The sequence below is a fragment of the Chenopodium album genome, chromosome 23, assembly GCF_948465745.1.
Source record: "Chenopodium album chromosome 23, dcCheAlbu1.1, whole genome shotgun sequence".
In the NCBI taxonomy this organism is placed as follows: domain Eukaryota; kingdom Viridiplantae; phylum Streptophyta; class Magnoliopsida; order Caryophyllales; family Amaranthaceae; genus Chenopodium; species Chenopodium album.
In genome coordinates this window covers 38145638-38168467 of record NC_137856.1, presented here as the reverse complement: position 1 = coordinate 38168467, position 22830 = coordinate 38145638, and the positions used below count along the sequence as shown (strand labels likewise).

General features: G+C 38.3%; 3 protein-coding genes, 1 non-coding gene and 2 pseudogenes across 4 annotated transcripts; 4 read left to right on the top strand and 2 right to left on the bottom strand.

Moving 5' to 3' along the window:
* Positions 1–1516: 1516 nt before the first annotated feature.
* On the top strand, positions 1517–3410 carry LOC145609651 (pentatricopeptide repeat-containing protein At5g66520 pseudogene; annotated as a pseudogene).
* Positions 3411–5902: 2492 nt separating this feature from the next.
* LOC145608761 (alpha-L-fucosidase 1-like) lies at positions 5903–8168 on the bottom strand. Its single transcript, XM_081664363.1, has 3 exons — positions 7564–8168; positions 7225–7464; positions 5903–6955 (listed from the first exon to the last, which is right to left on the bottom strand). Exons 1-3 carry the CDS (start codon positions 8166–8168, stop codon positions 6277–6279), a joined length of 1524 nt encoding a protein of 507 aa, XP_081520489.1. The 3' UTR covers positions 5903–6276.
* Positions 8169–9310: 1142 nt separating this feature from the next.
* LOC145607586 (3-ketoacyl-CoA synthase 5 pseudogene) lies at positions 9311–10748 on the bottom strand (annotated as a pseudogene).
* Positions 10749–12069: 1321 nt separating this feature from the next.
* TRNAS-UGA (transfer RNA serine (anticodon UGA)) lies at positions 12070–12151 on the top strand. Its single transcript has one exon. It is a non-coding gene; the product is annotated as a tRNA-Ser (tRNA).
* Positions 12152–12708: 557 nt separating this feature from the next.
* LOC145608174 (subtilisin-like protease SBT1.3) lies at positions 12709–16346 on the top strand. Its single transcript, XM_081663784.1, has 2 exons — positions 12709–14196; positions 15010–16346. Exons 1-2 carry the CDS (start codon positions 13014–13016, stop codon positions 16131–16133), a joined length of 2307 nt encoding a protein of 768 aa, XP_081519910.1. The 5' UTR covers positions 12709–13013; the 3' UTR covers positions 16134–16346.
* Positions 16347–19298: 2952 nt separating this feature from the next.
* LOC145607585 (uncharacterized) lies at positions 19299–22613 on the top strand. Its single transcript, XM_081663190.1, has 3 exons — positions 19299–22162; positions 22247–22323; positions 22414–22613. The coding sequence occupies exons 1-3, from the start codon at positions 19299–19301 to the stop codon at positions 22611–22613; spliced, it is 3141 nt and encodes a 1046-aa protein (XP_081519316.1).
* The last annotated feature ends 217 nt before the right edge of the window (positions 22614–22830 follow it).

The following is a 22830-nucleotide window of genomic DNA, read 5'->3' as shown; positions in this document are numbered from 1 at the left end:
TATTTCCGGGCGAAAAAAAGGTCAAAATATTACAAAATTGAAGCTTATAATCCACGCTTTTTGAGGAATTTCGAGGTTTCGGGTCCCGGTTGCGAAAAGCCTTGAAACCCTAAGGGATACATCTCGGGGTCATATAATTCCGATTGAAACCACAAATGATCATTATATGTTGTCATAAATGTCCATGGTAGGCTTGAGTTTACAAAATTACTTCAAGTTGTGATCGGGTGAATTGACCGTTTAAGGGCATATTAGATGGTTCCACCGACCCAATTGGACTCTTGGAGGGTATTAGGGACCATGGTAAATATCTCGACAATTTTTATTTCCGGGTGAAAAAAGGTCAAAAAAATTACAAAAGTGAAGGCTATGTATAATGCACGCTTTTTGAGAAAAATTTGAGGTTTCGGACACGATGGCGAAAAACCTTGAAACCCTAAGGGATACATCTCGGGGTCATATAATGCCGTTTGAAACATCATATATGTTGTCATAAATGTCCGTGGTAGGCTTGAATTTACGAAATCACTTCAAGTTGTGAATGGGTAAAATGACCGTTTAAGGGCATATTGGATGGTTCCACCGACCCAATTGTACTCCTGAAGGGTATTAGAGATCATGGTAAACATCTTGGCAATTATTGATTTCGGGCAAAATGGTAAAAAAATTACAAAATTGAAGGCTATAATCCACGTTTTTTTAGGAAATTTTGAGGTTTCGGGCCCGGTGTGAAGCCTTAAGACCCTAAGGGATATATATTGGGGTCAAGTAATTCCGTTTGAAACCACATATGATCTTATATGTTGTCATAAACGTCAGTGCTAGGCTTGAGTTTACGAAATCACTTCAAGTTGTGAACAGGTAAATTGACCGTTTAAGGGCATATTGGATTGTTCCACCGACCCAATTGGACTCTTGGAGGGTATAAGGGACCATGGTAAACATCTCGACAATTTATTTTCCCGGGCGAAAAAAGGTCAAAAAGTTACAAAATTGAACGCTATATAATCCACGTTTTCCTCAAAAATTCCTCAAAAACTGTGGATTATATAGCCTTATATTTTGTAATTTTTTGACTTTTTTTTTTTTTTTTTTTTTTCCGCCTGGAAATAAAATTTGCGGGATATTTACCATGGTTCCTAATACCCTCTGAGAGTTTAATTGGGTGGATGGAACCATCCAATTTGCCTTTAAATGGTCATTTTACTCATTTTCGTACATGCCTCTTGTATTGACTCTAGGGGCCTTTACGTCGCCGGATAATGGTCATATATGGGTCCACAGTCCACACAATATTATATGATCCCGGGATTCATCTGTAGTGTTCCATGACATTCCAACACCAGCTCCCGATGCCTCCTAAATCGCTCTGATTTCGTGTATTATATTTGACATTTACAAATTATCTTAACACAAATGTAGAATTTGGAATCTTTAGCTTTCACTAATTTTACAGTTTATAACGACTCTTTGAATACAACTGTAACCGCGCAAAAGTTCTGGGAAATCTGCAACAATGATAGAACCCATTACTTCATGGTTCAAAATCTCGATTTCCCGCTTATTAAATCAATGCAAAAGCATGAAACAACTCAAAAGAATTCATGCCCAAATACTAAAATCCCCTAAAATTTCTGAATCAGACCGTTATTTTCTCACTACTCGTCTACTCTTCTTTTGCGCCATTTCTGAAGCAGGTTCCCTTTCTTATGCTAACAAAGTTTTTACTCATTTGGAAAGACCAAATCTTTATGTTTATAATGCTTTAATTAGAGCTTATTCTAGTAAATTATATTCTGGGCAGTTCATTAATTCTTACCCTTCTTTAAATCTGTATATTCAAATGCTAAGAAATGGGATTTACCCTGATAATCTTACTTTCACATTTATCTTAAAGGAGTGTAGTAGAAGGGTTGATGGGTTTATGGGTTTGGCTGTTTATTCACAAGTTGTGAGATTTGGGTTTAATTATGATTTATATGTTGAGAATTGTATGATTAATTTGTTGTGTGAATGTGGGTTTCTGGGTTGTGCACAGAAGCTGTTTGATGAAATGCCTGAGAGAGATGTTGTTTCGTGGAATTCGATGATTGTTGGGTATTTGAAAAATGGGGAGCTTGATTTAGCATTGGGTATGTTTAGGAAGATGGAAGATCGGAATATTTATACCTGGAATTCTATGATATCGGGTTTTGTTCAAGCTGGTAAGCCAAAGGTTGCTTTGGAGTTGTTTCAGGAAATGCAGCTGATGAGGGATGGTGTAGTTTGGCCTGATAAGATGACATTTGCTAGTGTTATTTCAGCTTGTGCATCTCTTGGCGCAATTCACTATGGTGATTGGGTATATGATTGTCTTCAGAAGAGTGGGTTGGAGATTGATATGGTGACTGCAACAGCATTGATTGACATGTATGGTAAATGTGGACGTGTTGATAAAGCAGTTGAAAGCTTTAGAGAGATGCCAAAGAAGGATGTGTTGGCTTGGACAGCCATGATCTCGGCTTATGCTCTTCATGGGTTTGGGAAAGAAGCTTTGGATCTTCTAAAGCAGATGGAAAAGCTGGGAGTAAAGCCTAATCATGTTACCTTTGTTGGCATTTTGTCAGCTTGTGCTCATGCTGGCTTAGTAGAGGAGGGCCGCCGGTGCTTTGACATGATGACACATGTTTACTCTATTGAACCCCGTGTTTATCACTATGCTTGTATGGTTGATATGCTTAGTCGAGCTGCGCTCTTTGATGAGGCAGAAAAGCTTATCAATGGCATGCCAATGGACCCAGATGCCTATGTTTGGGGTGCTTTGCTCGGTGGTTGCCAAATGCACAAGAATGTAGAGCTAGGGGAGAAAGTTGCTTTGAGATTGATTGAATTGGATACCCTGAATCATGCTTTTTACATTAACCTTTGTGATATATATGCTAAAGCTGGTAGATTTGATGATGTAAAGAAAATAAGAAACTTCATGCAAGAGAAGGGAATCATAAAGGATACGCCGGGCTCCAGCATGATTGAAATTGATGGTGTTGCTCATGAATTTTCTGTTAGAGGATCACCTGAACTTGTGATGGATGAACTAGTTTGCTTACTGAGTAGACTTAATCATAAGATGAAGATAGGCTCTCACGGAAATGATCTGGATGAAATTTAGCCAACAAATTGTGAATGTTTATCGATATTATGGGAAATCGGGATGTGAATGTTTTCAGTAGCTTGAATTAAACACCTGTGCCCAAGTTAATAAACTGTGAATCACCCCATTGCTTCCTTTACTTCCATGAAAATGGGAAAGCTATTGCAAGCAAATCATTGCCAATATGAGAAAGATCCTCATTGCAAACCTCTATTGTCAAGTGACGAGGAGGCCTTGTACTGCTTTCGAAAAGTTACTCTCTCAGAACTCAGAAGCACGTCAAGACCATAAATTATTGTATCATTATAAAGGTAACATCTTTTGTCATACAGGAAAGGATGTAACTTGTCTTGTTATCATGATAATGTTCTATTCTTGACAACTCTTGATTATGGTTCAAGTAGGTTAAAGCATTTCAAAGGATACTATGTAGCTACATAATAGAGTAATTTTCTTGGGTCTGTGCAGTACCCTGCTTCTTTGACATGAATTTCACTATTCTTAGATCATCTTCAGTGAAGCTTATCTTGTACAGGTTTCTAAATCATGGATTAGAAGGCATCATCCACATCTAAAGCTCTAATCTAGATGAGAACAAGCTTTCACAATAAACATTCCTGTGCTAGTGTTGCTGGATGCTGTAACAATTTCTAAACAGAAGATGGAAAGACAATTATAACTTATAAGTGCTGGGATTGGTCATTTCAAGAAAATATTTGCTGTTTCTTGTTTTGGGTTCAAAAGTCCTGTTTCTAGTTAGCATCATTTTTTAGCATGTAAACTAGATGACTTGATCTTTAGTTTGAAACACTGCTACACAATTAGCATAATAATTGCTTCAATGTAGACGTTACTAAGAGGTGGATGCAACGAGCACATGTTTTGTGACTGTTTGACATATAATGATAATATGTCTGTCTTGTTATGGATAGATTTGCCCTGATAATTGAATTAATTCTGATGCAGCCTTAGAAATTCACAGAAGATGACCTCTAATGTATTTCAAGATTCTGAGATTATTTAGTGTAAAGTTAATGCCCTCTGCACACAGAAGCATGCCAAACATCTTATCAGGGTATAAGGTGCTGATAGTTTGTATTTATTCTAAAAAGCTTAGCAAACTTGGTTGATGTATATATTTGCAAGTTTAGTGCTCTCTGCACATAGAAGCATGCCAGACATCTAATTGGTGTCTGAAGATGCTGATTGTTGTCTAGCAAAACCTGAAATTATTGGTAAAGATTTGTTTTTTGTATGTTAACACATGCTTGACAATCTTTCAGCATTTTTCTCACTCTTTCAACTTATCATAATCCTGATCTTATGGTTCTTTTCTTTATTTTAGTTGAGAGTTTAGAACGCTCTAATTGTATGGAGAAGAAATCGGCTCCTTTCCAGTGAAGGCAAGTTAAAGCTGTAAAAGTGTGACAAAATCAAACTTCCAAAGTTCTCACAAGCTTGAATCTGGAGAAAATAGTTGAAGAAACTATGTGTGACCTAGGTGCAAAGGAAGTCCTCATCTTCAAGTAAGTATGTTTGAATTTCAATACCTGAATATTTTCTGATGAAAGGTTATGCCCTTAATCCTGTTAATATTAATTGAACCATCTTGCAAGTATAATTGTTTTTGAGTTAACAAATTTCCTCTAAAATGTTCACTATAACTTTATATGAAGTGCATGTCATTATTGGCTCCACCGCTCCACTGCTCTGGGATGGAGGTAGACCATGGTTGTTTTCATAATGGTAGAATGTTAGGCGCTAAATAAATTAAAGTACGATCTTTATATTTTAATAAAGAGTGAAAAAAGTTAGAATTATTAAGCAAAAGTATCACCTTTTTGCTCTGAGTCTACCCATGTTTAATGGCTAACAATTAGCCAATAGCCTTACTCATTTTATATAATATCACACAGCAAAATGTAACTAGCTATAAGCATAGACAATTACCTTCAAAATGCCCAAAATATATAGTAGAAGAAATGTACAATGTAGAGATCAAGAGCCTATTTTGGGAATGAGAGGAAACATATAACACTTGAAGAAAAAGGTGAAAGTATATGATTATTATGTGACTAATTTAAAGCGCTCTTTTTATCACATATTGACTAAGCAAATAAAATGCTGAGTGATATGGATTTCTCTATACCTCATTTATAGCAAATTCAATAATACTCTGTTAATGGTTTTCTGTGAGCATGTCATAAATATTTTCTACATATCCCCTTCGTCTCAAATTGATTGCTCCATTGCCTTTTTACACCGTCTGTAAGAAAGGTTTAAAACTACTCATGCTTCTTCGCGCATAATTTGTTCTTCCTAGCTCCTATTCTTCTTCTCTGAGTACTTATCTATTGAAATGACAGTTTATTTTTATCTCTGCACCTTTTATCTTCTAGAGCCTTTTCTACGGATTACCTAATCATATTCTTCATTCATGGGAATCTTATAAAGTCAAGTGTGATACTGATTACTGACAGTTACACTTACACACCGACAGTATAGCATGATCCTAACAACTCCACGTGTGTTTCACTAATTCTGTAGACTTCTGCTACACATTTCATTGCTTTTTTGAGTAGCACTTTTTAAGTGTTATTGTTCACCTTAATTATAGAAGAGTTTACTGTAAAATGTAAAAAAGTGCTGGATTTCATTTAACTCTCATTGAGTCATTGGGATGCTTACACTAAAAATAAGCACTCCCACGACTCCATTATAGGAAAAATAAAATTTAAGCATGAAGAATAAGTACTTTGTAGTATGGAATGTAGGTCATTTGTACCCTCCATAAAAGGGATTGAGATAGGAACTTACAAGTGCGCGCGCCCACTCTTTACATGCGCGAGTGCATGTAATGGCCGGATGGGGGCCTTGCGCATGTAGAAAATGACCACTTCTAGCCAAGTTTATTGTAGGAGTGGTTCAAATACCACTTGGAAAACCAACACATGTAAACCTTGTGAAGTTTCCTTGCACTTCCTAATTCTTTTTTGGGAGTTTGGATATATAGATAGACAAAAACAGGAATAATGAGTAAAACAAAGCTCCCATTAATTTTGTGTACGTCTGTGAAACATTTTGTTGCCTTATGCTGTCATTATTCACCTAAATCAATGAAAAAAGCACATCATTCTTGTTTTCACTCAAATTTCATTGGGATGACTATAAGGGTCGAAAAACAATCCAACAGAAGAGATCAAAGGCAAGTCCCGTGACTTTACTACCCTGATCTTCACCCTCTTGGCATGCACACCCCCAACTCCTAACCAATGAAGCCTTTTATACCCTACGGTTGTCCCTTTCGCAACCTGCTTACCATCTACGTAAATCTCATGCCGTTGGATCCTCTGGCCGAGCCCGATTGCCTCTTGGATCATGATTACATTAAATCTAAGCCCTTGATTATCCGCCCTTATTTCAATCCATTTGTCTTCCTTGTCATCTTCACTAGGTGCCCAATAAGTCCATAAGTGGTCCTGATCGAGCACATTTTCTGGTCCAAAACTACTTCCTTTTCCTCCCCTTTGGCTACTTGCTTTTACTAAGCACTTCTGCGCTAAATTCTGAGAGAAAATTGTGTTGATTGCATTTCGAAACTCTGTCAGCCGTCTGATGTCAATTTCGGAGATGAGACCACTGGAGTTTGGTGGTACATTTAGTAGTAATACACAGTTTCTTCCTACAGAATTGTAGTATATTTCTAGGAGCTCACTTAGCTTCTTTGGCTCTTCAGATTTATGCCAAAACCACCCTGGTCGAATCGAAACGTCACATTCTGGTGGTAACCAGTCTGTTCCTTTAGAATCTCCAGTGCTAAGATAGCTGCACTTGTAACAGAAATCAGTTGTGATGACACAAACATCATTTTAAACCATATTTGCATGATACAAACTCAAAATGAACCTGAAAAATAAACATTCTTTTTTTGATATATAAAACATTCCCTTACGAAACAATATTTGCTGCAACTAGAGAAGTGGAAAATAATTGAAATGGTGTGAAGCTCCAATCAATCAGATTGATACTATGAATAATAAACCTGGCCTACCAATATCTTTTTGTTTTACAGATTATGCATAGGGGATACTTACTCAACAATGCTTGCATTGCCGATTGACAACGACGTCCTGTTGATTGTAGACCAGCAAGTGTTCCCTGCAAACCCTTTCTCATTTCCCACCCATCTGACGTCTGGACCGGCATCAGAAAATATGTTGATTGAACTCTGGAGCTCTTTAACCATTGCAAACCAATCCCAAAAATAGTAGGACATGTTTGGTGCATTAGAACCTTTGGCTCCATCAAACCAAATCTCTTTGATACCCCCATATCTGCGATAACAGAACAACTCACATTAATTAGTCTGATGAGTTCCCAAGTTCAACTAACATAGCTAACTAGTAAATTATTTGAATAGTGGACTTAGTTACCTGGTTAGAAGCTCTTGTAATTGAGCAAGGTAGTACTCATTATACGCCTTCTCGTTTCCATATCTCTTGTCATGTCTATCCCAAGGAGAGAGGTATAACCCTGCATCAATCCCATGAGCCTTGGCTGCAGTAACAAACTCCTGAACAACATCCCCTTGACCCTGTTTCCAAGGGCTCTGGGCAACAGAATGGTCAGTGTACTTAGAAGGCCATAAACAGAACCCATCATGGTGCTTAGCTGTAAGAATGGCCAATGATATCCCTGCCTCAGCTGCAACCTTGAACCATTGGTCAGGGTTCAGACGAGTCGGGTTGAAAACAGCCGGGGATTCGTGGCCACTGCCCCATTCGGAGTCAGTGAAGGTGTTGACACCAAAGTGGAAGAACATGATAATCTCTCGTTGTTGCCATTTTAGTTGGGAGTATGAAGGGAGTGGGAGAATTGGTAAGGGTGGTGGTATTGCTGATTTTTGTAGGGAAGTTGTAGGAATAATAAAACCAAATAGGTGTATTAGTATTAGGAGCAGAAAATATAAAGGAATACAGACATTAGCCATTTGTACGTTTTGCTCTTCTTTTAAAAACATTAGGCCATGTATACACATGTTATATAGATGTGGAACAGTGGAAGTCTACCTGTTGCTTCATGGTTTATCTATTAATAAAGTAGGAATAATATTTTTTTTGAAATTAATATTACTTTCTCTATGTAAACGTGAAAACTAACTCTTGAATTGAAAAATTGTGAAGGGAATTGATAGGTTGAGCTCCAGAAAATTTTGCTAATTCCGACCACCACCACTAGAGGCGTGTTCGAAGTACCACCACAGTCCACAGCTATACAAGGTATTGTCAAAGTTATTAACCACGATAATATTTGAATTGTTACCATGCATAATATAGAATCAATAGATTGATTAAAAACCATGATGCATTCTAGCTTGTTTTTCTATGCCTTTCCTGATTCGAAATCTAAATTTCACATTCAATCACCTTTGTTACTTATTGTGACACTAATTTCTTCATTTCTATACTATGAACTTTTTATGAGGTTGTGTATGGTAGTATAACTTGAATACTAAGAGGATTTTTGCTATGTTATCCCCAAGAATTCACATTTAAATTTGAATTTAAGATGTTGTACACAGAGCCAAAACCTCATACTTTGGTGTTAATCCTAACTAGTGGTCAAATTTCAAGTTCTGCTTAGTTTTTGTTGAGTTTGTGAAGTAGGGATTGTAATTATGAGATAAGGAAAGCTAAAGACAACAGATAAGACATATAAAGAGACATGGTACCAAACAGAAATTAAGAAAGCAATTGAAAAAAAGATCATTTCTCCTGTTTGTATCCATCCTTCCATTATTTCTTTGTTTCTTCACCCTGCCCAAAGACTAAATGGTTCACAAGTGAATAGGCTTGGCGAAAATTATAGGATACATGTACGAGTAGTTTGATTTATATGAAGAATTAGTTTTGGGATGAAACTTTGTTGTCGACTCATCCTTGTAAGACCGTTGATTTTACTTTTTGGTTGAATTTTGTTCATTTTAATAGTAGACATTCATTTACACGGCTTACAAAGAGTGTTACTAGCTAAAGTTTTATGTGGAGCATGTTACAACAATTGAAAATTACAGTACACATACATTCTTCTATCAGTACTGCACATTTTAATTACAGCATATTATAATACTGATATATTGATGTCTGAAGAGAGGCAATAAAAGTGGCAACGAAATTATTCTCAACTATTAAATGCTAAAGCTGGATACTTATATATGGATCCAGCCCATGGGCCCTTCTTGGACTCACCAACAATGGGCTTAATACATTCTAATACATACTAGTACACTTTGGCCCACTTCCCATCCCAAGCATCCAAACTCTCTCCCCTTTTTTTCACTCTTAGCTTCTATATAAGCTAATTCATACCACAAAGAAGAAGAAGATTGGTTTCCAAACCTATGCAATGTAGCCAAAGCTGCCTCCATATCTTTCTCATTCAATCTCAGGCCTTTCCCTATCTCCCTTATCACCGGCTTCCCGGATACCGGCAAGCAAAAATGTTGGATGATCGTTTTGAAATCTGGCACGTAAATCTCAGCTGATTTCTTCCAATATTTCTTCTTAACAATAGATGTAACAAACTTTAACTTCTCCCTAGTAGGCAACATGAAGGATCCGAGAGCGATTAGTTGGGCCCGAATCATATCCGAGGCAGCTTCTAAGATGTCCTTAGTAAGAGTAACCCCAGTTAGCCCATTAGAATCCTCTTCTCGAAAAGCGGACTTATAGGCCCGATCGTTAACGGCTCGTTGGGCCCTTGAAGTCCAAATAACTCGGTATTTGGACTTCTTTCGGGCCTGTTTTTGATTCGACAGCAAAATGGCCGCCCCACCCATTCGGAAGAGGCAGTTTATTACCAATTTGGGCCGTTCATTACCCGAATACCAACCCGTAGTTAGGATCTCAGTACTCAAAATAACCACATTTGACTCTCGATGGACCAATAGCATGTTTTGGGCCAGGCCCATAGAAATCATGCTAGCACTACAGCCCATTCCAGAGAGATTAAAGCTCTTAATATTGGGCCTAAGTTTGAATTTGTTAACAACTAATGAGGTTAAACTAGGAGAAGGACAAAGACCACTACAATTAACAATAAGAATGTCAATGTCTTGAGAAGAGAGATTGGACTTTTGTAGAAGATCTTCCATCATGGGGAAAATGACCATTTTAGCCTCTTCAATGGCGTCGTAATGGGCGGGTTTAGGAGGAATGTAATGCAAAGGTGGTGGGAGATAAGTCTCTGGGCCTTGGCCCGAAGAATTAAGGATCTTGGACATAAATTCTGCACTATCTTTGTCAAAATAGTTGATTAAATGAACATGTTCTATAAATGAAGAAAGTGGGATTCTACAATAATTTGGAGGTTTATAACATGAAAAATCTACTAGATAAATGTTAGGAGGTTTTGAATGAAAGTAATAAACTATAATGTATGTAAATATGTATATAATTAGAGTAATAACATGAAAAAATATGTCATATTTTAGGAGAATAAGAAATGATTCAAATGAAGCAAGGAGTAAAATTGCTAAGAACTTGAGATGTTCTAATATTGGTAAGTTGTGAAAATTTTGTAGGGTGGATTTTTGGCTATGTTTGGAAACTAACTCCATGGAAGAGAGAAAAATAAAATGATGGGGAAATAAGGGGCTATTTTACTTGTTTATTTTGATGAGAATGAGTAGAAGACTAGAAGTTAAGAAGCATTATATATAAATTCTGAATATATGGAACATAGTAAATTTAATTATAAGAAAGTATTCTAGTACTAGCAAAGTAGCCATTAAAAAAAGTGGTATGTTAAATTTATTGGACAAGCTCTTACAAATAAACTAGTAGGTGGTCGCATTTACTATGAGGTAAAAACGAGAGTCAATTTTGTAGTTATTGGATGGCATACCTAGTAAACGTGTATAGCTTCTGCACCAATACATGGTGAAAATTCGTACCTGTAGTTTGATTTGTTTAATTTACTGTATTATTGTTGTGTTTGTTTCTTTAATTACTATAGCATTAGTTTGTTTCTTGTTTGGAAGAAGGTGGGTAAAAGTTACAACTTACAAGTAAAACTTATTAGAAATAATTTAGAATTGAAGATTTCTTAATGCAATGACGTTTATCTTATACTCTTTACTTTTGGTCAAAGTAGCTGAGTAGTATATCTAGTTGCTCAATTGGGAAACCCTATTTCCCTATAGGCTGAATGAAGAAATAAAATGGCATGCCTAGCTAGGACATTGATGTAAACGAAATTCGACCATGTGTTGCATATTACCCTATTATTTATTAACTATATGCATTCTAACTATATATCATATATGCATGTTATAGATAAAGGTGTTAATTTGATGAGGTTGGGTTAGATCACGTTGAATCAATTTTATAGTTAAATAATCATGCTATCTTAGTATGTCTATACAAATTGATATATGAATTGCTTTGTTTTATTTTCTCTTTTTTATTTTTTCCGAATCAGATCGAGTCAGTTTTTGACACTAGTTTGGGGGAATATATTTATCCTAACTATGGAGTAGTTGAAATCAAAGATATATAGAGTACATCTTAATACCTTCTATCTCAAATAAAGTATCTGTTCTAAATTTAGATTGTTACAAAATAATAATTTATGAGAAGGTAGATGAGATGATTGATGTACTGTGTACTATGTACTCCGTAGTCTTTTGATCAATTACATGCCTCATAAGAAATTCACTTCCATACAATTTACGTATCATTTTTAAATTTAGATCGTTCTAAAATAATAAGAAATGAGAGGGTTGATGAGATGATTGATACAAATTACTATTTAGTCGTTTGATCAATTATATGTTTCATAAGAAATTAATTTCCTTGAAATTTACTTTTAAAAAAACGTCAACTTTTCAGGGTGTGAAATAGTTATATTAATTAGAAATGGCAATCCGAGCATCAAGAGTCGATATGTCCGAGTGGTTAAGGAGACAGACTTGAAATCTGTTGGGCTTCGCCCGCGCAGGTTCGAACCCTGCTGTCGACGATTTTTTTATCATTAGAAACAATTTCTTAAGCTAACCGATTTGTCATTGGCAAGAACCCAGAGGTGGCAGGCGGTCCTCAGATGAGGTCATTAACTCATTTGCTACATGCAAGTTGTGTTGTGAGCCACACTAGGGACCAATCTTACATACCCCTCTAACTTTTAATGAAATCATCTTTCCACCAATCCACCATAAAATCCATATTGCTAGATATTTTCCTGAATTCCCTCCTTCATTTTTTCATCACCAGATACTAATCAATATGTCTTTTCCATTTAATCTATACTAACGCTATATTGTAAGAATGCTACATATATATAATATGAGTATTACACAATAATAAAAACTAACACATGGTAGGAAAAACAAAAAACACGTAACGACAATATTATCCATTAATGCTTATAATCAATCCTTATCATAATCCATAATTCAAACCCGAAGTAACATTAATTTTACTGTCACTCTCTAATACGGAGTACTCCATAATTCAAAGTAGCTAGAGATAGGACCTCTGTTTATAAAACATTGAAATAAATAATTCCTGTCTAGATGAAACACTCTATCCTAGACCGAAAAATCAGTGCCTCTTCTATTACATGAAAAAATTGAAACATAAAAATAAAAAAGACCATATCATATATCATATGCCATGTTGCATTATATTGTCATCCCAATTTAATTTTCACCACCATCTTCTGTACTACCCTATTTTACTCTGCATTCATGGCATCACCCACCTCCTTTAATACATTCACATAATTACGACACTTATATTTGCCCACTCTTCATTTCCCACTTCACATTTTTATTTTCTCTCTCCTCTTTTTTGACAGAAAATTAACAAGAAGAAAAAAAAAAATGTTTAAGGAATCAAAATTTTTGGTAGTATGTTTTTTGTTATTTTTATTATGTTTTGATTTTGTTGTTGCTTCAACAATAAAGAAGACATACATTGTTCAAATGGATAATTCAGCTATGCCATTGGTTTTTACTAATCATTTTGATTGGTATTCTTCCAAAATTGGCTCAATTGTTGCAGATGAAGATAGCAGGATTATTTACAATTATCAGAATACTTTTCACGGGCTTGCGGCCCGACTTACGGAAGAGGAGGCTTCTAGATTGGGCCGGGATCATGGGGTTGTTGCTTTGTTTCCGGAGACAATGTACCAACTGCATACTACTAGAAGCCCGATGTTTTTGGGCTTGGATAAAGAGGAAGTGGTTATTGATAAGGCCCGAGCCCAAGGTAATTACGACGTCGTTGTGGGGGTTTTGGACACCGGGATCTGGCCTGAAAGCCCGAGTTTTAATGACTCGGGTTACGGCCCGATCCCGGCCCGGTGGAAGGGTGCATGCGAGCGGGGTCGGGCCTTTGACCCGGCTCGGCATTGTAATAAGAAGATTGTTGGTGCAAGGGTGTTTTACAAGGGGTATGAGTCTGCCACGGGGAAAATAAATGAGGAGATGGAGTATAAGTCTCCTAGGGACCAGGACGGCCACGGGTCCCACACTGCTGGGACCGTGGCCGGGTCCCCAGTGCATGGTGCGAGCCTACTTGGCTACGCATCAGGCACGGCCCGAGGGATGTACCCTCGGGCTAGGATCGCCGCCTACAAGGTGTGCTGGACTGGGGGGTGCTTCAGTTCAGACATCTTGTCGGCGGTTGATCAAGCAGTGTCGGATGGAGTGGACGTACTCTCTATCTCCCTAGGAGGTGGAGTGTCATCCTACTTTCGGGATAGTTTATCAGTGGCTACATTTGGGGCCATGGAGAAGGGAGTATTTGTTTCGTGCTCGGCGGGTAATGCTGGGCCTGAACCGGTTAGTCTTACCAATGTCGCCCCGTGGGTTGCCACCGTCGGGGCGAGTACGTTAGATAGGAATTTCCCAAGTAATGTTAGGCTTGGTAGTGGGAAATCATTTAGTGGGGTGTCTATCTATAAAGGGAGGATGCATTTGTCACCTGAGAAGCTTTATCCAGTTGTGTATTTGGGGAGTAACTCTACGACTCCGGATCCGAATTCCTTGTGCTTGGAAGGTATGCATACCAATACTTATTACTTCTACATACAGTACTAATTACTCATTGATCAAACTTACATTTTTATAAGTCATGTTAGCCGACCCCAAATCATTTGGGGACTAAGCTTGTTGTTGTTGTCGCATTAGAATTTTAATTGAGTACATTTCACGTTGCTACTTTAGTAATTTATGCATTAGAATAAATTTGCTGAATTGAATTGAATTGGTGTTATTGGTGCAATTATGAGCACACAATCTCAATTATAGTAAGCTAACTATAATGAGAATTAATTAATTATTGTGTAGGTGTAATGAGAATTATGATGCATTGAAGTGTTAGATGAAAATTTTAATGTATTGCAGTTGTTAGAAGTTATGGGGGTACTCCGTACTAAAGTCAATTAGCTATGACACTTCACATGCAAGGCTGATAGTTGATTAATGTAAAAGTTGACGCGTTACCAATATTGTGCAGTTTTTGTTTTATACTCCATTCAATCCTACGTCCTACTCCAATATTTTGTTGGTTGTATTTGATTGGCGGAAACATACTACGTTTAACTTACTAAATTTAGAGAGTGACATTAAGTTTAGACGGCGTGAGATGAATATATGGCACCATTCTTTTGTCTGAAGTTACCATTTCTATCAGGTTGTCACTTAATATAGCATGATGATGCATGAAAATGACAAATTTTTATTAAGTGTAGTACTCTACTAGCCAAACAAGAATATTCTAAGATGACTAGGAATGCATTTGAAGCAGTGTAGAATTTTGAATAGCAATGTTTTGTACATCTGTTAACTTGTTTCATCCATTTCTCAAAAGGTACTCTTGATCGACGAAAAGTTCAGGGAAAGATTGTAATTTGTGACCGTGGAATCAGCCCTCGAGTTCAGAAGGGTCAAGTGGTGAAACAAGCTGGAGGAATAGGCATGATCCTAGCCAATACTGCGGCTAATGGTGAGGAGTTAGTAGCTGACTGTCACCTCCTCCCGGCAGTTGCAGTGGGAGAAAAGGAAGGCAACATCATAAAGCGTTATGCATCGAGTGCAAATGCCACAGCAACAATATCTTCCCTTGGCACAAAAGTAGGCATCAGGCCATCCCCTGTGGTTGCAGCATTTTCCTCCAGAGGACCCAACATCCTATCTTTGAATGTTCTGAAGCCGGATGTGGTAGCCCCTGGCGTGAACATCCTTGCAGCGTGGACTGGCAGCACAGGCCCCTCAGGTGTGTCTGCTGATACACGAAGAGTCAAGTTCAATGTACTGTCGGGTACATCAATGTCGTGCCCTCATGTTAGTGGGGTGGCCGCCTTGATCAAGGCTAGGCACCCAACTTGGAGTCCTGCTGCCATAAAATCTGCTTTAATGACTACTGCATATATACATGGTAATAGTAAGAGACCACTAATTGATGCTGCAACTGAGACACCCTCGAGCCCCTTTGATCATGGGGCTGGTCATATAAACCCGGTGAGAGCTCTCAACCCGGGTTTGGTCTATGACATAACCCCTCAAGAATACTTCGAGTTCCTCTGTGCCCAAAATCCAACTCCCACACAGATCAAGATTTTCTCAAGAGGTGGTAAATTGGCTTGCCATAACAAACTTTCTAAGGCAGCAGGGGACTTGAACTACCCTGCTTTATCAGTTGTCTTTTCATCAAATGCAAGCATCTCTAGTATAACTCTTCAAAGGACAGTCACAAATGTCGGTCAGCCTGTATCGAGTTACCGTGCTAGAGTCACCCCATTTAAGGGTGCTAAAGTGGTTGTTGTACCAAAGGTCCTGCATTTTACCAAGCTGTATCAGAAGTTGTCTTACAAGATTACATTTAAGACGGTTTCGAGGCAGCCAGCACCAGAAGCTGGGTACTTAATGTGGAAGGATGCAACTCACAAAGTAAGAAGTCCTGTAGTATTGATGTGGTTGCCACCGTCCAATTAGAATCATTGAAGACACTTCATTAGTTTGAATCGGGACAGTAATAGGTTCAAGTTATTTACCATGGCCTAGCTTTTTTTTTTTTTCCTTTTTGTTACTGTAATGGAAAATGATTTTAATTATCTTTGAATAAGATTAAGGGTTGGACCTTTTTTACAGGAAGAGGAAATTGTATTGATATGGTATGAATTAATGAATGGAATATTTTAGTAGAATTTCACATAAGATTTGGGAAGAAATAGCTCTTTAATTAATTTATCCTATGTAGTTGGAAAATGATATACATAACCCTTAGGGCTACATATAAGTATTTAAAACACTCTTGAAATTTGTTTAAATTTAGAAAATCATGACAAAAATACACTAATTACACTGATTTACGCATGTTTTTGTCATGAATTCCTAATTTTATACAATTTTCAAGAGTTTTTTAATAGTATTATACATATTTTTACATGATGACAATGAATGAGTACTTTACAAGTGAAGTTTGTTTTCCACATGAAATTTATGGATTAATGAGCTTGGATAACGCCTTAAATAAAAAAAAATGATTTCACTTGTGTTTATGGATGTTAATGAGCATGGATAGCGCATACAAATTACATAGTAGTTTATAACGTAGAATTACCTTACAAGAGAAGTTTGTTTTCCACAAATGAAATTTATGGATGTTAATGAGCTTGGATAACACTTAAATAAAAAAATAAAAAAAAATGATTTCCACTTGTGTTTATGGATGTTAAAGAGCATGAATAGCGCATACGAAGTACATTGTTGATAATGTAGAAGAAGATAAAATTTGAACTTAAAATATTAAACTCCAACCTAGTTAAAATGTTATGAGTAATTTTAAACAACCCAAGCTCAATCTCAACACACTAAAAAAAAAAAAAAGAGAAAACTAATGAAAAAGGGAAAGGGCTGCAGTACAAAACAGAGGAGTACGGAAATTTCAATTTCCATTTTCTTAGTTCAATAGTTTGATACTTTTTACTTGATAACCACTTTTCTCTTCAATTTCCTTGTTCTTTGCGGTTTCCTACTTAATACAAGTAGTAAATAGTCCACTATTTTGTTGTTCCCCTGTTTCGATTAAGATGACGGTAAGTCAACTCTTTGATCATCATCTGGTACTAGGTAAGTTCATAGATTACAGGAATTTCTCGGAGACTCGAATCCAAAAGTGGATTTCGAACCAGTGGATTAAATATGGGAAAATTACAGTTCAGAAATTCGACAGTATTTTCCTTTTCCTTTGTGAGGATGTTCGTGATAAAGATGCTATGCTACAACAAGGCTCGGCTGCGTACCAAGCGGCTCTCTTGATCTTTACACCGTGGACACCGGGTAAGTCAATCAGAGATATAAAATTTGACGAGGCTGATGTTTGGGTTCATCTCGATGAGGTACCTCTGAACTTATGCGAGATTATTGTCGTTAATCCAATGCTTGCTCTGGCTGGGAAAATTTTGTGTGTTGATGACCCGCTTCCAGGATCAATTAGATGCTTGGTTAGAGTAAAACTCCACATTCATGTTTTGGAACCGTTATTATCTGAATTTTACTTGGACATTGGACAATCTGAGTTTAAATGGATTAATTTCAAATACGAGAATGTGTTTATTTTGTGCTCTAATTGTAATAGAGTTGGCCATAAGCAGAATACATGTCCTATGAATCATTATAGCTCGGCTCCTTTGTTAGTTGACAAGAATGGGCCGATTAAATTTGATACTTTACTTCCCCATATCTCTCAAATGTGAATATAGGCCTAAAGAGAATAGAGAAATTTAGAACTACTGCAGTGAATCTAAAGAGCTTTTTCAAAAACTCCGACCGACCCCAACCCCAGAATTTTCAACCTAACAAAAGACCCCGTGAGTTTACTACTCATTTTTCTTCACCTTTGAAAAAGAAGAAATCAGAAGCAACCCACATAAACCTTGTTCCAAATGAATTGTGCCAAACACCATCTCAACCCAATATCTCAGCCCCCAAAGAACCTTTACACGCTTCAGTAAACAACGAACATTGCCCTGACACCTATCCACCATCACCTTCCAATACTACTACCCATCTGCTCAATCTCCTCGACCCTCGAGGTTAAACCCTCGTAAGAGACCAAATTTCTATGTCTCTTCGTCAGGTTCATTGCGAAAGGGGCCTAAAAGCACTTCACCATTAGAAAGGATGAATTCAGTTTGTCATAAGAAGAGACCGCCTTCGGGTTCTGCTGAGTTCATAATACTATGCTCTGAGGAGAATGGAGCACAGGTTGCTACTGCTAGGTGTTTCTCATGTCTCTCTGTTAAGAAACGTAAAGGAATTGGTATCTTCTCTCCCACTCAGATGTCTCATTCTGACTCTTTCTCTGAGGGCTCGGTGGCCGCCCGTTCAAGGCCACCAGGTGATAGATGAAGCTTGTGGCTTGGAACTGTAGGGGTTTGGGTCAGGCGGACTCCCCTGAAGTTCCTTATATTGCATCCTTAGTCCGCTCTTATGCTATTGATATTGTATTCTTAGCTGAAACCATGGTGTCTATACATTCGGTTATTCATAAGTTATCTTCCCTGTCAGGTTCAGGTTTTGTGGGTGTTGATTCGGTAGGTCTTAGTGGTGGGCTATGTGTGTTATGGTTTGCCCCAGTTATGGTTGAACCTCTTTTAGTTTCTCCGCATGTAATATTTTGTCGAGTTGTGGAGAATTCGGTAATAAAACATGTCCTTTTTCTGTATGGAGCGCCTCAGGTTTCTGATCGTATGACTGTGTGATCAGAAATATCTGATATTTTAGATTCTTATCCGAATGTAGTGATAGTTGGCGATTTTAACCAGGTTGAATATTTATCGGATAAGGTGGGAGGTAATCTGGATATTCCTGGCCGTCATGATTTTATACAATGGAAAATGGACAAAGGGTTACTTGATATTCCGTTTTCAGGACCATCTTTTACTTGGACTAATGGGAGAACAGTTATGGACCCCACTTTTGAGAGATTAGATAAAGCATTGGCTTCAGGATTGGCCGGCTACCTCAGTTTCTCACCAGCCCATTTTGTTTTCTGATCATGCGGCTATTATTTTGTGTGACTCTGTGTCTTCTGGTAGTTATAAAAGGCCTTATAGAATTGAAAATTGGTGCCTACACTCTGAGGAAGTTGCTACTATGGTTCGGACTATTTTTGCCGAGCTTATCCCTGGGTCTCTGATGTTTTCTTTATCAAAAAGGCTATGTGTTCTTCGTCATCGTCTGCTTGCTTGGTGTGTTTCGCATAAAAAGGTGTGGGGCATTGATTGGAAAGCTCTGGTTGCGGATGTTACTAATGCTTCTTTTAATCTTGATTCTCGGAATAGTCGTTGTTTATTTAGCACTTTTAGGAGGGAGAAGATTGAAGAGGCTCAGGCAGCGTATCTTTATTGGAGACAACGAGCAAAAGTGAAGTGGGATGCGTTTGGTGACGAGCATACTCGGTTGCTTTTTTCTGCAGTTCAGGCTCGACGTCGGAAGAACACTATTCATGGTCTTAAGGATAACGTTGGCTCTTGGGTTTCAAGTGCTGGGGACATTCGTTTCGTGGTTCTGGATTTTTACAGGTCACTGTATAGTACAAATTCAGATCGAACTTCAGTTTCTCAGTTCCCTTGGGATTCTCTTCACCTCCCTTCTTTGTCTGACAGACATCGTCAGTCCTTACTAGCTCCCTTTTCTGCTGATGATATTAGGCAGGCGATGTTTAGTATTGCTGATGGTAAATCTCCAGGTCCTGATGGTTTTACTTCAGCCTTTTTCAAGACCTATTGGTCTGAGGTGGGTGATCATGTTGTGAATGCTGTTCAGTTCTTTTTTGCTCATGGCTATTTACTTAAAGACTGGAATCGGACGTTCTTAGTTTTGCTTCCTAAAGTAGATCACCCTGAGTTTGTTTCTCAATTTAGACCGATAGGTCTCTGTAATGTCATTTATAAATGCATAGCTAAATGTCTTGCTCGTCGTCTACGTTGGATTTTACCAGACATAGTTTCAGACTTTCAGAATGCCTTTGTGCCTGGTAGGTTGATGTCTGATAATTGCCTGATGGTGCATGAGATCCTTTCTTTTATAAATGCTTCCAAAGCTAGGAAACGTTTTTACGCGGCCTTGAAGCTAGACATGAACAAAGCTTATGACAGAGTTGAATGGGACTTTCTAAGTCGAGTACTTCAGGTTTTTGGGTTTCCTCCCTACTGGATTCATCTTATTATGCAATGTGTTTCTACGGTCTCTTATCAGGTGCTAGTTAATGGTTCTCCCACAGAGGGTTTTCGTCCTCACCGTGGTCTGCGACAGGGAGATCCTCTATCTCCATACCTGTTTGTTTTGTGCATGGAGGTTCTTTCAGCAATGCTTCGCAAGGCGGAATCAGGCCTTTTTCAGGGTATTAAAATAGCGAGGGGGGCTCCAGCCATTTCACATTTATTCTTTGCCGATGATTCCTTACTATTTTTCCAGGTCTCTCCTCCAGCGTGTGAACAGGTGTTGAATGTGCTTTCTGCATTCTGTGATATTTCAGGTCAAATGCTTAATTTGCAGAAGTCGTTTTTCAAGTTTAGTCCAAATACTCCTGAGGACTATCGAGCTTATCTGTCTGGTTGTTTGAAAATGCGGTCTGAATCTAGATTGGGTTCTTATTTGGGGCTTCCTGTTGATTTGGGCCGTAGTAAATGCTCTGAGTTTGGGTTCCTCTTAGACAAGGTGGCCAAACGCTTACAGGTCTTTGCAGCTCTGCAGCTTTCGCCGGCGGCGAAGCTTGTTATTATTAACTCAGTGCTCATTGCCTCCTTTAATCACATTTTGTCTGTTTTCAAAATTCCTGATTCTATATGTTCTAGAATGGATAATCTGTTAGCCAGGTTTTGGTGGAAGTCCTCTTCTTCTAATCGAGGAGTAGCTCTTCGTTCTTCGTTGTTGCTCCATCTTCCGAAGGGTTTAGGAGGTTTGGGAATTCGCAGCATTAACCCGTTTAATTCTTCCCTGTTGGCTAAGCAGAGGTGGCGGCTTATTCAGTGCCCTCAGTTGTTGGTTTCACGGCTTCTGTTTGCAAAATATCCGGCTCTTCGTTCTTTGGATTCGTTCTCGGTTTCTCGTCCTTCTTGGGGTTGTAGGGGTCTTATGTCGGGATTTTCCGTGTTGTCGAAGGGTTTGTTTTGGAAGATTGGTTCAGGTTCTCGTGTTCGTATTTTGGAGGATTCTTGGGTTCCGGGGGGACCGGTTCATTTTAAGGATCTTCCGACTGAGTCTGTTCGACCGACTCTAGTGTCTTCTTTACTTGATCCGCGTTCTTGCGCGTGGGATGCTTCTATCATTCATGGTCTGTTTGATTCTAGCTCTGCTACTAGAATTCTTTCATTGGATCGGCCATTGCAGTTGATGGATGATTTTGTTTACTGGAAATTCACTAGGGATGGTGTTTTTTCAACAAAATCTGCGTATGCTCTTCTTTGTGAGCCTAGGGTCTTGTCTAGCAGTCAGTCTCAAATTTCTCCAGCATGGTGGAGGAAGTTTTGGGCTTTACCAATTCTTCCTAAGTGGAAAATCTTTGGTTGGAAATTGTTACGCGACGCTCTTCCTTTAGCAACTATTCTCCATGCGCGAGGTCTCCCGATTGATCCCGTTTGTGCTTTTTGTCATGTGGATGTGGAATCTGTGTCTCATACATTCAGAGATTGTCCTGTTATCCGCAGTCTTTGGTTGTCTGGAGTGTTGGGCATTCAATGGGATCTTATGCAGTTTCCTTCGTTTGGTGTTTGGTTCTTGTGTACAATTTCTTTTTTTTCATCATTGAGGGACTGGAAGGGTATTGCCTCGTTATTTGCTATTCTCTGGGCGATTTGGATTTCTCGTAATCATCTGAGGTTTAGGAAAGCTGTTTGGTCGCCTGGGACTATTGTTGGTCTGGCGTCAGAGTGGTTACTTCGTGCTATGCAGGCTCAAAATTGGAAGAGGTCTTCGCGATCGTCTTGTTTGGTTCGGTTGGAGGATAAGCAGGACAGGTGGCGTTGTCTACGAGGGTTACCTAATATCTCTCCAACTGTTTGTTTGATCATAGATGGGGCCTGAGATTGTTCTACTTACAGGGCTGGTGTAGGCTGGATAGTTCGTGAGATTCATTCTTCTAAGGTTCTAGGGGGTGGAGGTCGGGCTTTTATGGCAGGTTCAGCGTTGCAGTCGGAGCTTCAAGCTTGTGTTTGGGGTTTGGAGTTTGCTATCCGTAGAGGCTTCTTAAAAATCTGAATTTATACAGATTGTGCTGCCCTCCTTGCTCTTTGTCAGCCTTCTGGGTCAATGGAAATTTCGGTTTGGTGGCTCATTCAGGAGATGCGGGCTTTGGTTCAATCCCTTTTGGTTTGTCAGGTTCAGAAGGTTCCTCGTTTGTGGGTTACTCCGGCTCACTGGTTAGCTGGTTGTGCCCGGCGTCGTCAGTTGTTGTACTTTTTGTTTTAGCTTTCCGTTGACAGATGTTGTATTTGTTTGTTTTTTTTTCCTTTTATTTGATAGCTCTTTTGTCAAAAAAAAAAAAAAAAAAAAAAAAAAAATATCAATATTCCGTGCAAAACACTCCAGAAAAATAAAAACTTGGTACAATTATAAAACCTCTTCAAGCCCATAAACATATGACAATGAAAATGAAATTTTGTTTTCTACCCAATTTCATTCTCCC

Coding starts and splice junctions, on each gene's coding strand:
- LOC145608761 (XM_081664363.1), bottom strand. CDS start 8,168: ATGTGTATACATGGCCTAATGTTTTTAAAAGAAGAGCAAAACGTACAA. Junction 7,465..7,563: donor TTACAAGAGCTTCTAACCAG/GTAACTAAGTCC, acceptor CTGTTATCGCAG/ATATGGGGGTATCAAAGAGA. Junction 6,956..7,224: donor GGCAATGCAAGCATTGTTGA/GTAAGTATCCCC, acceptor TTACAAGTGCAG/CTATCTTAGCACTGGAGATT.
- LOC145608174 (XM_081663784.1), top strand. CDS start 13,014: ATGTTTAAGGAATCAAAATTTTTGGTAGTATGTTTTTTGTTATTTTTA. Junction 14,197..15,009: donor GAATTCCTTGTGCTTGGAAG/GTATGCATACCA, acceptor ATTTCTCAAAAG/GTACTCTTGATCGACGAAAA.
- LOC145607585 (XM_081663190.1), top strand. CDS start 19,299: ATGGTTCGGACTATTTTTGCCGAGCTTATCCCTGGGTCTCTGATGTTT. Junction 22,163..22,246: donor TTGGAGGATAAGCAGGACAG/GTGGCGTTGTCT, acceptor TTCTACTTACAG/GGCTGGTGTAGGCTGGATAG. Junction 22,324..22,413: donor AGGTCGGGCTTTTATGGCAG/GTTCAGCGTTGC, acceptor GAATTTATACAG/ATTGTGCTGCCCTCCTTGCT.